We start from the raw sequence: 15,000 nt of genomic DNA, 5'->3' as shown, positions 1-15,000 counted from the left end.
TGTCAGTCGTTTCTGTTTTCTCTCTCTCTCTCTACTCCTCCCTTCTCTCCATTTCTCCCAGTCATCCTGTTTCTCTCGATCCCCCTCCCCTCCCCCAACCCTATTTCTCTCTCTCGCTCTCTTTTTCTCTGGCTGGGATCCAGAGTTTCCTGGGAAAGCAGGGCTGTGGTGCCCGGAAAAACCTCTCAGAGAGAAAGATAGAGGGAGGGAGAGACAGACAGAGAAAAGGAGAGAGGGAGGGAGAGAATGAGAGGGAGAAAAATAAAGACTTTCATAAACAAAGATAGTAAGAGAGAAAGAGAGAGAGGTAGAGAGACAGACAGAGAAAAGGAGAGAAGGGGGATAGAATGAGAGGGAGAAAAATAGATAGTAAGAGAGAAGGAGATGGAAGAAGAGAAAAATACACACAGAGAAAGAGAGAAGCCTGAAAGGCAGCTACAGACTGAGGATTCACTCTGTCTTGTTCTGTTTATCTGAACAGGAACCAAGTTGTCTTCTGTGTCACGTTAGCATGCTAGCATTATCTACTGTGACTAATGACAAGATTAGCCTCGTTTGCTAACCAAGGTCATTCTCTAAAGTCTTTCTCTCTCCCTCTCTCTTATCTCTCCCTCTCTCTCCTTCTCCAGAGAGTGACCTTTCACCTCCTGAGAGTGGCTCGCATGATATGGCGTCTGGAGCTCAATAGGTGTGACTTCCGTTTGGGCACGCATGTGTTCTAGGTGTTCCTAACATGGTAAACATCTGACACTGCAGTGTTAGTATTATTACTATTGTTATTATTATTACTATTATTATTATTATTATGATTATGATGATTATTATTATTGTTATTATTATTATTATTATTGTTATGGTTATTATTATTATTATTATTATGATTATGATTATTGTTATTATTATTATTATTGTTATTATTATTATTATTCTGATTATTATTATTATTATTCTATGTGTGTGGGATTTGTCCTCTATGTCAGAGGAGAGAGAGCTGTAGTGTTCCAGTATGTAATGAAATGTAACAGCAACAAAACATGCTCTCTCTAGACATCCAGGTTGAATAACAACAAAACAAACTCTCTCTAGACATCCAGGTTGAATAACAACAAAACTAAATAGTATCTAGTAATATGTAGATCAGGGAGGTTATTTTTAATGAGGACATGCCGTAAGTGGCTAGCTTGCATCCACTACCTTCACTAAAACCACTGCAAAGGTTTTGTCTGAAAACTATGGTTTCGAATCGCAACGTTGTGTTATGTCTGCTTTGTGATTTGTCGGGAGAGACATCTTTTCAGATTTTTCTTTTAGTTGTCCAGTGATTTCTGTTGTTGTTGGTTTCCTTCATGGAAGTACCAAGAGAGTCTGTCTTGATTCCAGACCCTAGTCCCTGCTGTTGCCCTATGGTGGGGTTTAAGAGGCTAGTCGGGATATGGCCTGAATCCCTCTAAAAACACATCTCTCCCTTCACCTGCTCTGGTGTACTACTAACCCACATCTCTCCCTTCACCTGCTCTGGTGTACTACTAACCCACATCTCTCCCTTCACCTGCTCTGGTGTACTACTAACCCACATCTCTCCCTTCACCTGCTCTGGCGTACTACTAAACCACATCTCTCCCTTCACCTGCTCTGGTGTACTACTAACCCACATCTCTCCCTTCACCTGCTCTGGTGTACTACTAACCCACATCTCTCCCTTCACCTGCTCTGGTGTACTACTAACCCACATCTCTCCCTTCACCTGCTCTGGTGTACTACTAACCCACATCTCTCCCTTCACCTGCTCTGGCGTACTACTAACCCACATCTCTCCCTTCACCTGCTCTGGTGTACTACTAACCCACATCTCTCCCTTCACCTGCTCTGGTGTACTACTAACCCACATCTCTCCCTTCACCTGCTCTGGTGTACTACTAACCACATCTCTCCCTTCACCTGCTCTGGCGTACTACTAACCCACATCTCTCCCTTCACCTGCTCTGGCGTACTACTAACCCACATCTCTCCCTTCACCTGCTCTGGTGTACTACTAACCCACATCTCTCCCTTCACCTGCTCTGGCGTACTACTAACCCACATCTCTCCCTTCACCTGCTCTGGTGTACTACTAACCCACATCTCTCCCTTCACCTGCTCTGGTGTACTACTAACCCACATCTCTCCCTTCACCTGCTCTGGTGTACTACTAACAGGACAGTACACAGCAGGACAGTACACAGCAGGACAGTACACAGCAGGACAGTACACAGCAGGACAGTATACAGCAGGACAGTACACAGCAGGACAGCAGGACAGTACACAGCAGGACAGTACACAGCAGGACAGTACACAGCAGGATAGTACACAGTAGGACAGTATACAGCAGGACAGTACACAGCAGGACAGTACACAGCAGGACAGCAGGACAGTACACAGCAGGACAGTACACAGCAGGACAGTACACAGCAGGACAGTACACAGCAGGACAGCAGGACAGTACACAGCAGGACAGTATACAGCAGGACAGTACACAGCAGGACAGTACACAGCAGGACAGTATACAGCAGGACAGTACACAGCAGGACAGTACACAGTAGGACAGCAGGACAGTACACAGCAGAACAGTACACAGCAGGACAGTACACAGCAGGACAGTATACAGCAGGACAGTACACAGCAGGACAGTACACAGCAGGACAGTACACAGCAGGACAGAATACAGCAGGACAGTACACAGCAGGACAGTATACAGTACACAGCAGGACAGTACACAGCAGGACAGTACACAGTACACAGCAGGACAGTACACAGCAGGACAGTATACAGCAGGACAGTACACAGCAGGACAGTATACAGCAGGACAGGATACAGCAGGACAGTACACAGCAGGACAGTACACAGCAGGACAGTACACAGTAGGACAGCAGGACAGTACACAGCAGGACAGTACACAGCAGGACAGTACACAGCAGGACAGTATACAGCAGGACAGTACACAGCAGGACAGTACACAGCAGGACAGTATACAGCAGGACAGTACACAGCAGGACAGTATCCAGCAGGACAGCAGGACAGTACACAGGAGGACAGCAGGACAGTACACAAGAGGACAGCAGGACAGTACACAGCAGGACAGCAGGACAGTACACAGGAGGACAGTACACAGCATGACAGTATCCAGCAGGACAGCAGGACAGTACACAGCAGGACAGTATACAGCAGGACAGCAGGACAGTATACAGCAGGACAGTACACAGCAGGACAGTACACAGCAGGACAGTACACAGCAGGACAGTACACAGCATCAGACAGACTGGTCCATCATGATATAGTCCTATAACCTAACTCACCATGTTAAGACAGACTGGTCCATCATGATATAGTCCTATAACCTAGCTCACCATGTTAAGACAGACTGGTCCATCATGATATAGTCCTATAACCTAGCTCACCATGTTAAGACAGACTGGTCCATCATGATATAGTCCTATAACCTAACTCACCATGTTAAGACAGACTGGTCCATCATGATATAGTCCTATTACCTAACTCACCATGTTAAGACAGACTGGTCCATCATGATATAGTCCTATAACCTAACTCACCATGTTAAGACAGACTGGTCCATCATGATATAGTCCTATAACCTAGCTCACCATGTTAAGACAGACTGGTCCATCATGATATAGTCCTATAACCTAACTCACCATGTTAAGACAGCCCTCATGAGACAGTCATTGGTCCATCATGTGCCACACAGACAGACACAAAAACCTGTTCTGCTCCTCCACCAGAAAGGAATATTAGAAAATATTTGTCATTGCCTGCACATAGCCTCTACCCAGGCTTTAAACAATACTATCTGATTATATAGCCTCTACCCAGGCTTTCAACAATACTATCTGATTATATAGCCTCTACCCAGGCTTTCAACAATACCATCTGATTATATAGCCTCTACCCAGGCTTTAAACAATACTATCTGATTATATAGCCTCTACCCAGGCTTTAAACAATACTATCTGATTATATAGCCTCTACCCAGGCTTTAAACAATACTATCTGATTATATAGCCTCTACACAGGCTTTCAACAATACTATCTGATTATATAGCCTCTACACAGGCTTTCAACAATACTATCTGATTATATAGCCTCTACCCAGGCTTTCAACAATACTATCTGATTATATAGCCTCTACCCAGGCTTTAAACAATACTATCTGATTATATAGCCTCTACCCAGGCTTTAAACAATACTATCTGATTATATAGCCTCTACCCAGGCTTTCAACAATACCATCTGATTATATAGCCTCTACCCAGGCTTTAAACAATACCATCTGATTATATAGCCTCTACACAGGCTTTAAACAATACCATCTGATTATATAGCCTCTACACAGGCTTTAAACAATACCATCTACACACTACACACTATACTACACACTACACACACTATACTACACACTACACTACACACACTATACTACACACACTACACTACACACACTACACACTACACTACACACAATACACTACACACTACACACACTACATTACACACACTACACTGCACACTATACTACACACACTACACACTACACACTACACACTACACACTACACACACTACACACACACACTACACACTACACTACACACACTACACACTATACTACACACTACACAACACACACTACACACTATACACTATACTACACACACTGCACACTATACTACAAACACTACACACTACACACTACACTACATACTACACACTACACTACACACTACACACACTACACTACATGCCACACACACTACACACTACACACAACACACTCTACACATACTACACAAACTACACACTCTACACACTACACTACACACTCTACACACTCTACACACTACACACTCTACACATACTACACACTCTACACACACTACACACACTACACTTCACACTACACTACCCACACTACACACTACACACTACACTACACACACTACACACTACACTCTACACACTCAAATACACTCTTAAAAAAAGTGGTCCAAAAGGGTTATTCGGCTGTCTCCAAGGAAGAACCCTTTTTGGTTCCAGGTAGAACCCTCTGTGGAACACGGAACCCAAAACGGTTCAACTTGGAACCAAAAAGGGTTCTTCAAAGGGTTCTCCTATGGGGACAGTCGAAGAACCCTTTTAGGTTCTAGATAGAACCTTTTTTTGTCAAAGCGTGTTCTCAGTTTGTAAAGAATGAACTCTTTTGAACGTTGAATGCAGCTCTAACTTATCTGGAGTTGAAGACCAGGGAGAGACTGTAACATAACAACAACACACACAGTCTCTCTCTGACACAAACAAATGAGAGTGTGTGATTTTCTGTCTCTGACACGGCTGTCGTGTGTGTGTAGCTGTGTGTGTGTGTCTGTATATCTCTCTGTGTGTATATCTGTGTGTGTGTGTAGCTGTGTGTGTGTGTGTGTGTGTGTGTGTGTGTGTGTGTGTGTGTGTGCGTGTGTGTGTGTGTGTGTAGCTGTGTGTGTGTGTCTGTATATCTCTGTGTGTGTATATCTGTGTGTGTGTGTGTTGCTGTGTGTGTGTGTGTGTGTGTGTGTGTGTGTGTGTGTGTGTGTGTGTGTGTGTGTGTGTGTGTGTGTGTGTCTCTGTGTGTCAGTATCTCTGTGTGTGTCTGTAGCTGTGTGTGTGTGTCTGTATATCTCTGTGTGTGTATATCTCTGTGTGTGTGTGTGTGTATCTGTGTGTGTGTGTGTCTGTATCTCTGTGTGTATGTGTCTGTAGCTGTGTGTGTGTGTGTGTGTGTATATCTCTGTGTGTGTGTGTCTGTAGCTGTGTGTGTGTGTGTGTGTGTGTCTGTAGCTGTGTGTGTGTGTGTGTGTGTGTGTGTGTGTGTGTGTGTGTGTGTGTGTGTGTGTGTGTGTGTGTGTATCTCTGTAAGACTCACCAGTTGAAACTCTCTGCGTCGTGCGTAGGCGTCCTGTATCCCAGAATCCCTCCACAGAGCATCCAGCGCCAGACCATAAAGCTGGAATTCTATTGGTTCTACCGCCACTCCACCACGCCCCTCAAATGACATCACAAACATGCCGTGCTTCTCGTTTTCAGAGTTCTGCCACGGAATCCCCAGCTTGTCCCGTGCATCCACCAATACACGCATCCCCTATAGAACAATATATACATTAATATATACATCCACCAATACACGCATCCCCTATAGAACAATATATACATTAATATATACACCCTCCAATACACGCATCCCCTATAGAAACATATATACATTAATATATACACCCTCCAATACACGCATCCCCTATAGAACAATATATACATTAATGTGTATGTGTATGTATCTATCTACAGCCAGTGTTACAGTGTATGTATCTATCTACAGCCAGTGTTACAGTGTATGTATCTATCTACAGCCAGTGTTACAGTGTATGTATCTATCTACAGCCAGTGTTACAGTGTATGTATCTATCTACAGCCAGTGTTATAGTGTATGTATCTATCTACAGCCAGTGTTATAGTGTATGTATCTATCTACAGCCAGTGTTATAGTGTATGTATCTATCTACAGCCAGTGTTATAGTGTATGTATCTACAGCCAGTATTACAGTGTATGTATCTATCTACAACCAGTGTTACAATGTATGTATCTACAGCCAGTGTTACAGTGTATGTATCTATGTACAACCAGTGTTACAGTGTATCTATCTACAACAGTGTTACAGTGTATCTATCTACAACAGTGTTACAGTGTATCTATCTACAACAGTGTTACAGTGTATCTATCTACAACAGTGTTACAGTGTATCTATCTACAACAGTGTTACAGTGTATCTATCTACAACAGTGTTACAGTGTATCTATCTACAACAGTGTTACAGTGTATCTATCTACAACAGTGTTACAGTGTATCTATCTACAACAGTATTACAGTGTATCTATCTACAACAGTATTACAGTGTATCTATCTACAACAGTGATACAGTGTATCTATCTACAACAGTATTACAGTGTATCTATCTACAACAGTATTACAGTGTATCTATCTACAACAGTGATACAGTGTATCTATCTACAACAGTGTTACAGTGTATCTATCTACAACAGTGTTACAGTGTATCTATCTACAACAGTGTTACAGTGTATCTATCTACAACAGTGATACAGTGTATCTATCTACAACAGTGTTACAGTGTATCTATCTACAACAGTGTTACAGTGTATCTATCTACAACAGTGTTACAGTGTATCTATCTACAACAGTGATACAGTGTATCTATATTATATTATGTAAAGGGGGAAAACTCTAGAATGTTGATAGTGTTACCTAAAGGGGAAAACTCTAGAACGTTGATAGTGTTACCTAAAGGGGAAAACTCTAGAACGTTGATAGTGTTACCTAAAGGGGAAAACTCTAGAACGTTGATAGTGTTACCTAAAGGGGAAAACTCTAGAACGTTGATAGTGTTACCTAAAGGGGAAAACTCTAGAACGTTGATAGTGTTACCTAAAGGGGGAAAACTCTAGAATGTTGAGTGATGTTCAATCTCGTGCTTCTCTGCGCGGGGCTGACATTTATTCTGCGCGGCAGAGTCCCGGGGTGCTGCAGCTTAGAGGGAACATTGGGTACAACAGAAGCTTCTCCAGTTAAACCCAGAAGATCCAGATAATGGATTAAATCATATAGACCCCGACCCATTCTCTCTGTCTCGCTCTCTCTTCACCAGCAGACATACAGTCTGACCGTGTGTGTGTGTGTGTGTGTGTGTGTGTGTGTGTGTCAGACATGTGTGATCCATTAAGACCCCTGTAATTAAACAGTAGCTTTAAAAAATATACATGATGTTGTTAGATGTCTTTTTATAAATTGTGTGTGTGTGTATGTGTGTGTGTGTGTGTGTGTGTGTGTGTGTGTGTGTGTGTGTGTGTGTGAGCAGTGGTGTAAAGTACTTGAGTAAAAATACTTTAAAGTACTACTTAAGTTGTTTTGGGGGGTATCTGTACTTTACTATTTTTATTTTCGACAACTTTTACTTCCCTACATTCCTAAAGAAAATAATGAACGTTTTAGTCCATACATTTTCCCTGACACCCAAAAGTATTTTCAAATGCTTAGCAGGGCAGGAAAATGGTCCAATTTAAGCACTTATCAAGAGAACATCCCTGGTCATCCCTACTGGCTCTGATCTGGCGGACTCACTAAACAGAGAACATCCCTGGTCATCCCTACTGCCTCTGATCTGGAGGACTCACTAAACAGAGAACATCCCTGGTCATCCCTACTGGCTCTGATCTGGCGGACTCACTAAACAGAGAACATCCCTGGTCATCCCTACTGCCTCTGATCTGGAGGACTCACTAAACAGAGAACATCCCTGGTCATCCCTACTGCCTCTGATCTGGCGGACTCACTAAACAGAGAACATCCCTGGTCATCCCTACTGCGTCTGATCTGGCGGACTCACTAAACAGAGAACATCCCTGGTCATCCCTACTGCCTCTGATCTGGCGGACTCACTAAACAGAGAACATCCCTGGTCATCCCTACTGCCTCTGATCTGGCGGACTCACTAAACAGAGAACATCCCTGGTCATCCCTACTGCCTCTGATCTGGCGGACTCACTAAACAGAGAACATCCCTGGTCATCCCTACTGCCTCTGATCTGGCGGACTCACTAAACAGAGAACATCCCTGGTCATCCCTACTGCCTCTGATCTGGCGGACTCACTAAACAGAGAACATCCCTGGTCATCCCTACTGTCTCTGATCTGGCGGACTCACTAAACAGAGAACATCCCTGGTCATCCCTACTGCCTCTGATCTGGCGGACTCACTAAACAGAGAACATCCCTGGTCATCCCTACTGCCTCTGATCTGGCGGACTCACTAAACAGAGAACATCCCTGGTCATCCCTACTGCCTCTGATCTGGCGGACTCACTAAACAGAGAACATCCCTGGTCATCCCTACTGCCTCTGATCTGGCGGACTCACTAAACAGAGAACATCCCTGGTCATCCCTACTGCCTCTGATCTGGCGGACTCACTAAACAGAGAACATCCCTGGTCATCCCTACTGCCTCTGATCTGGAGGACTCACTAAACAGAGAACATCCCTGGTCATCCCTACTGCCTCTGATCTGGCGGACTCACTAAACAGAGAACATCCCTGGTCATCCCTACTGCCTCTGATCTGGCGGACTCACTAAACAGAGAACCTCCCTGGTCATCCCTACTGCCTCTGATCTGGCGGACTCACTAAACAGAGAACATCCCTGGTCATCCCTACTTCCTCTGATCTGGCGGACTCACTAAACAGAGAACATCCCTGGTCATCCCTACTGCCTCTGATCTGGCGGACTCACTAAACAGAGAACATCCCTGGTCATCCCTACTGCCTCTGATCTGGCGGACTCACTAAACAGAGAACATCCCTGGTCATCCCTACTGCCTCTGATCTGGCGGACTCACTAAACAGAGAACATCCCTGGTCATCCCTACTGCCTCTGCTCTGGCGGACTCACTAAACAGAGAACATCCCTGGTCATCCCTACTGCCTCTGATCTGGCGGACTCACTAAACAGAGAACATCCCTGGTCATCCCTACTGCCTCTGATCTGGCGGACTCACTAAACAGAGAACATCCCTGGTCATCCCTACTGCCTCTGATCTGGCGGACTCACTAAACAGAGAACATCCCTGGTCATCCCTACTGCCTCTGATCTGGCGGACTCACTAAACAGAGAACATCCCTGGTCATCCCTACTGCCTCTGCTCTGGCGGACTCACTAAACAGAGAACATCCCTGGTCATCCCTACTGCCTCTGATCTGGCGGACTCACTAAACAGAGAACATCCCTGGTCATCCCTACTGCCTCTGATCTGGAGGACTCACTAAACAGAGAACATCCCTGGTCATCCCTACTGCCTCTGATCTGGCGGACTCACTAAACATCACATGCTTCATTTGGAACTGATGTCTGAGGGTTGGAGTGGCTATCTGTAAATAAACCACTCAAACAAAAAGTATGACAATTGGAAACTTTTTCTAGCTCTCTCTGTGTGTGTGTGTGTGTGAGTGTGAGTGTGTGTGTGAGTGTGAGTGTGAGTGTGTGTGTGTGTGTGAGCGTGAGTGTGTGTGTGTATCAGAGAAAGAGAGAGAAACTAGTAGTCACTTCCTCACTACCGTGACACACACAGACACACACACACTCATGCGTGTTCGGCCACACATACACATCTAAGTCTGCTGGCTGATGCCACGTTCACATGCTGGTCAGAACTAGGAAACTCTTGGCATTTCAGATTTGCTTAGAAAGTCAGTTAAAATCCGAGTTCTGAGGTGTGAACGTGGCATGAGAGCCAGACGTGAGTCACTGTGTCGTAGTTAATGTGTCATAGTTAGGTACAAAGTGTACGTCTGGTCTGCATGGGACCACTGATCCATTAGATACAAACCTAACCACTGATCTAAAACCAGTTTTACTTAGTGTGTATATCTGACACCGCTGATCTAAAACCAGTTTTACTTAGTGTGTACATCTGACACCGCTGATCTAAAACCAGTTTTACTTAGTGTGTACATCTGACACCACTGATCTAAAACCAGTTTTACTTAGTGTGTACATCTGACACCGCTGATCTAAAACCAGTTTTACTTAGTGTGTACATCTGACACCACTGATCTAAAACCAGTTTTACTTAGTGTGTACATCTGACACCACTGATCTAGGACCAGTTTTCCCTGCCCCAGTCCTACCCATTCTATAGAGAGGGAAATGCACAAACGGACCTAATATCCAATGTTTTGTCAATGAGAGTAGATGCTGACTTGGGATCAGTGTCCAGGTGACAAACTCCATATACAGTAGAGAATAATAGGGTAGAAGCTGACTTGGGATCAGTTTCCAGGAGACAAACTCCATATACAGTAGAGAATAATAGGGTAGAAGCTGACTTGGGATCAGTTTCCAGGAGACAAACTCCATATACAGTAGAGAATAATAGGGTAGAAGCTGACTTGGGATCAGTTTCCAGGAGACAAACTCCATATACAGTAGAGAATAATAGGGTAGAAGCTGACTTGGGATCAGTTTCCAGGAGACAAACTCCATATACAGTAGAGAATAATAGGGTAGAAGTTGACTTGGGCCTAATATCCAAGTCCAACGTATTGTCAATGAGATCAACACTCCGAACTTTAGCTTTTGAATTGAACTAACTAGGATGGGCCTCTGCCTAATGCGTGTCAATACAGCGCACGGAGAATTGATTGAATAAAGTTGTTTTCCCTTGGAGAAATGCCATGCTACAATAACATAGGCCTGTTCACTGCATGACTCACAATGGTTATAACTATTATTGGCTACCTTTATGATATTCTCAAAGATTGTGTCCCGGAAGTCGAGTAGCGCTTTCTTGTCGAACTCTTTCCCATTAATAATCCTCATCTGTTTGAGGAAGGTCGATTTGCCGCTCTCTCCAGCACCGAGGAGAAGGATTTTCACTAGCCGCCTCACAGCACGCCTCTCTCGGGCAAGCATGGCATCAATCTCCCGGCTCTTCCGCCGAGCCTCTCGCTCCTGGACCGCGTCCCTTTCCCGGATCCTGTCCTTGCTGCCGCCCGCCTCTCGGGTGGCCTCGGCCGGCAGCAGGCAGCGGCTCAGGCTCCGCACAACTCCCGACATGGTCCGTTTTTAACCAACCAACCCACCAAACTTCAGCAGAACCTTTTCATAATACGAGAAGAGTCCAGCCTACACCCCCATTCAATAGGCTACGGTTCGATTATACCATTTTAGTCGTAGCAGGGTTATCCGACTTAAATAAAACCTCAGATTGTCTCGTTCCACTATGATGGAAAAAAAGTGAGAAATTAGGCTATTTCGATATCCAAGTTCTTGACATGATACGAGATAATCCACTCCGCTTTAATATATTTATATTAGCCTAGACGTTTAAATGGCTAGGTTTATCAAAATGAAAAATAAGATTTTTTCGTGCATTAAAATAGATCCAGTTTATTTCTCCATTATGCGCCGAGCCGCATAGTTGCGCGAGCTGGAGATAGTCCCGTGTCCATTTTGGTTTAGAGTTGGATGTGTTTGTTCTCTTCTCAAATAAAGAACCAGCGAAGTGGACAGGGGGAAAAACACAACCACCGCCGTGACAAAAGTCGTCCAACAAGCGTTATAAACTCTGTATAAACGATGCCACCGTCCGTGTGTCTAGACTAAAGTTTAGCCTACCTAACAAACAAACTTCAGTAAAATAAAAGCAAATGTTGCCTCGATGTAGAGTAGGAGGATTCCCCGGGGATTTCTGAACTTCAGAACACTGACAAAAGGCAAGAGTGGGAGCGAGAGTCTGGCCCAATGATTTATATATACACTAGGTGACTAACAGGGGGTGCTGTTTTGAAGCCACTGAGCCTCCATATTGGCACCCAGCGCTGAAAAAAATATATTTTGGAAGCTATATAAATGCATTTGGCATCGTAGTGGCCCACACAGAGTTGGGCTGTAGTTGTAGTGGGCTGTTCCATGTCCGCTACATACTGTCTTGGTCTAGTCTAAGGCTGCTGCAGCACTACTCCGGACGGCAGATAGGGGGCGACTCAACACCACTCTGTCACTACGGGAGGCCCCTAGAAAGAACACTGGGACGTAGAGCTCAATGTTTTTGATAGAATCATAACAGATGTAATACAGTAGAGCATAACAGAGTAGAAGCTGACTTGGGATCAGTGTCCAGGTGACGAACTCCATATACAGTAGAGAATAATAGAGTAGAAGCTGACTTGGGATCAGTGTCCAGGTGACGAACTCCATATACAGTAGAGCATAACAGAGTAGAAGCTGACTTGGGATCAGTGTCCAGGTGACAAACTCCATCCCCTTCTAGAAGACTTGTTGTGTCTGGAACACTAGTTGTCTCTCCTCCCATGTCTCAGAGCAGGGCTGGGACACTAGTTGTCTCTCCCCCCATGTCTCAGAGCAGGGCTGGGACACTAGTTGTCTCTCCTCCCGTGTCTCAGAGCAGGGCTGGAACACTAGTTGTCTCTCCTCCCATGTCTCAGAGCAGGGCTGGGACACTAGTTGTCTCTCCTCCCATGTCTCAGAGCAGGGCTGGGACACTAGTTGTCTCTCCTCCCATGTCTCAGAGCAGGGCTGGGACACTAGTTGTCTCTACTCCCATGTCTCAGAGCAGGGCTGGGACACTAGTTGTCTCTCCCCCCGTGTCTCAGAGCAGGGCTGGAACACTAGATGTCTCTCCCCCCATGTCTCAGAGCAGGGCTGGAACACTAGTTGTCTCTCCTCCCATGTCTCAGAGCAGGGCTGGGACACTAGTTGTCTCTCCTCCCCTTGGGTTGTGCTGTGGCGGAGATCTTTGTGGGCTATACTCGGCCTTGTCTCAGGATGGTAAGTTGGTGGTTGAAGATATCCCTCTAGTGGTGTGGGGGCTGTGCTTTGGAAAAGTGGGTGGGGTTATATCCTGCCTGTTTGGCCCTGTCCGGGGGTATCATCAGATGGGGCCACAGTGTCTCCCGACCCCTCCTGTCTCAGCCTCCAGTATTTATGCTGCAGTAGTTTATGTCTCGGGGGGCTAGGGTCACTCTATTATATCTGGAGTATTTCTCCTGTCTTATCCGGTGTCCTTTTTGAATATAAGTATGCTCTCTCTCTTTTTCTCTCTTTCTTTCTCTCTCTCTCGGAGGACCTGAGCACTAGGACCATGCCTCAGGACTACCTGGCATGATGACTCCTTGCTGTCCCCAGTCCACCTGGCCGTGCTGCTGCTCCAGTTTCAACTGTTCTGCCTGTGGCTATGGAACCCTGACCTGTTCACCGGACGTGCTACCTTGTCCCAGACCTGCTGTTTTCAACTCTCTAGAGACAACAGGAGCGGTAGAGACACTGAATGATCGGCTATGAAAAGCCAACTGACATTTACTCCTGAGGTGCTGACTTGTTGCACCCTCGACAACTACTGTGATTTTTATTATTTGACCCTGCTGGTCATTTATGAACATTTGAACATCTTGGCCATGTTCTGTTATAATCTCCACCCCAGCACAGCCAGAAGAGGACTGGCCACCCCTCATAGCCTGGTTCCTCTCTAGGTTTCTTCCTAGGTTTTGGCCTTTCTAGGGAGTTTTTCCTAGCCACCGTGCTTCTACACCTGCATTGCTTGCTGTTTGGGGTTTTAGGCTGGGTTTCTGTACAGCACTTTGTGACATCAGCTGATGTAAGAAGGGCTTTATAAATCAATGTGATTGATTGATTAATGTCTCAGAGAAGGGTTGACTGATAGATAGGCGGTGTAACAGCACCACCGGCTGGACAACAGATAGGTAGGCAGTGTAACAGCACCACCGGCTGGACAGCAGATAGGTAGGCAGTGTAACAGCACCATCGGCTGGACAGCAGATAGATAGGCAGTGTAACAGCACCACCGGCTGGACAGCAGATAGGTAGGCAGTGTAACAGCACCATCGGCTGGACAACAGATAAGTAGGCAGTGTAACAGCACCACCGGCTGGACAACAGATAGATAGGTAGTGTAACAGCACCACCGGCTGGACAACAGATAGATAGGCAGTGTAACAGCACCACCGGCTGGACAACAGATAGATAGGCAGTGTAACAGCACCACCGGCTGGACAACAGATAGATAGGCAGTGTAACAGCACCACCGGCTGGACAGCAGATAGATAGGCAGTGTAACAGCACCACCGGCTGGACAACAGATAGATAGGCAGTGTAACAGCACTACCGGCTGGACAGCAGATAGATAGGCAGTGTAACAGCACCACCGGCTGGACAACAGATAGATAGGCAGTGTAACAGCACCACCGGCTGGACAGCAGATAGATAGGCAGTGTAACAGCACCACTGGCTGGACAGCAGATAGATAGGCAGTGTAACAGCACCACCGGCTGGACAGCAGATAGATAGGCAGTGTAACAGCACCACTGGCTGGACA

At 45.5% G+C, this 15,000-nt stretch overlaps 1 protein-coding gene and 1 long non-coding RNA gene across 2 annotated transcripts in view; both read right to left on the bottom strand.

The window, feature by feature from the left end:
* Positions 1–12,383, bottom strand: part of LOC115177669 (guanine nucleotide-binding protein subunit alpha-12-like) — a 25,732-nt gene extending 13,349 nt beyond the window's left edge. Inside the window, exons 1-2 of the mRNA XM_029738615.1 lie at positions 11,385–12,383; positions 5,950–6,165 (exon numbers count right to left, since the gene is read on the bottom strand). Coding sequence (XP_029594475.1) covers positions 5,950–6,165; positions 11,385–11,702 — 534 coding nt within the window. The 5' untranslated portion in view covers positions 11,703–12,383. The remainder of the gene's footprint in view (positions 1–5,949; positions 6,166–11,384) is intronic.
* Positions 1,300–1,911, bottom strand: LOC115177719 (uncharacterized). The gene is made up of 2 exons (XR_003872466.1): positions 1,511–1,911; positions 1,300–1,471 (listed from the first exon to the last, which is right to left on the bottom strand). It is a non-coding gene; the product is annotated as an uncharacterized LOC115177719 (long non-coding RNA).
* Positions 12,384–15,000: the final 2,617 nt, after the last annotated feature.

The sequence above is a fragment of the Salmo trutta genome, chromosome 38, assembly GCF_901001165.1.
Source record: "Salmo trutta chromosome 38, fSalTru1.1, whole genome shotgun sequence".
NCBI classification, from domain to species: Eukaryota; Metazoa; Chordata; class Actinopteri; order Salmoniformes; family Salmonidae; genus Salmo; species Salmo trutta.
Note: the sequence above shows the minus strand (reverse complement) of the source record. Positions and strands in the feature narration are given on the sequence as shown.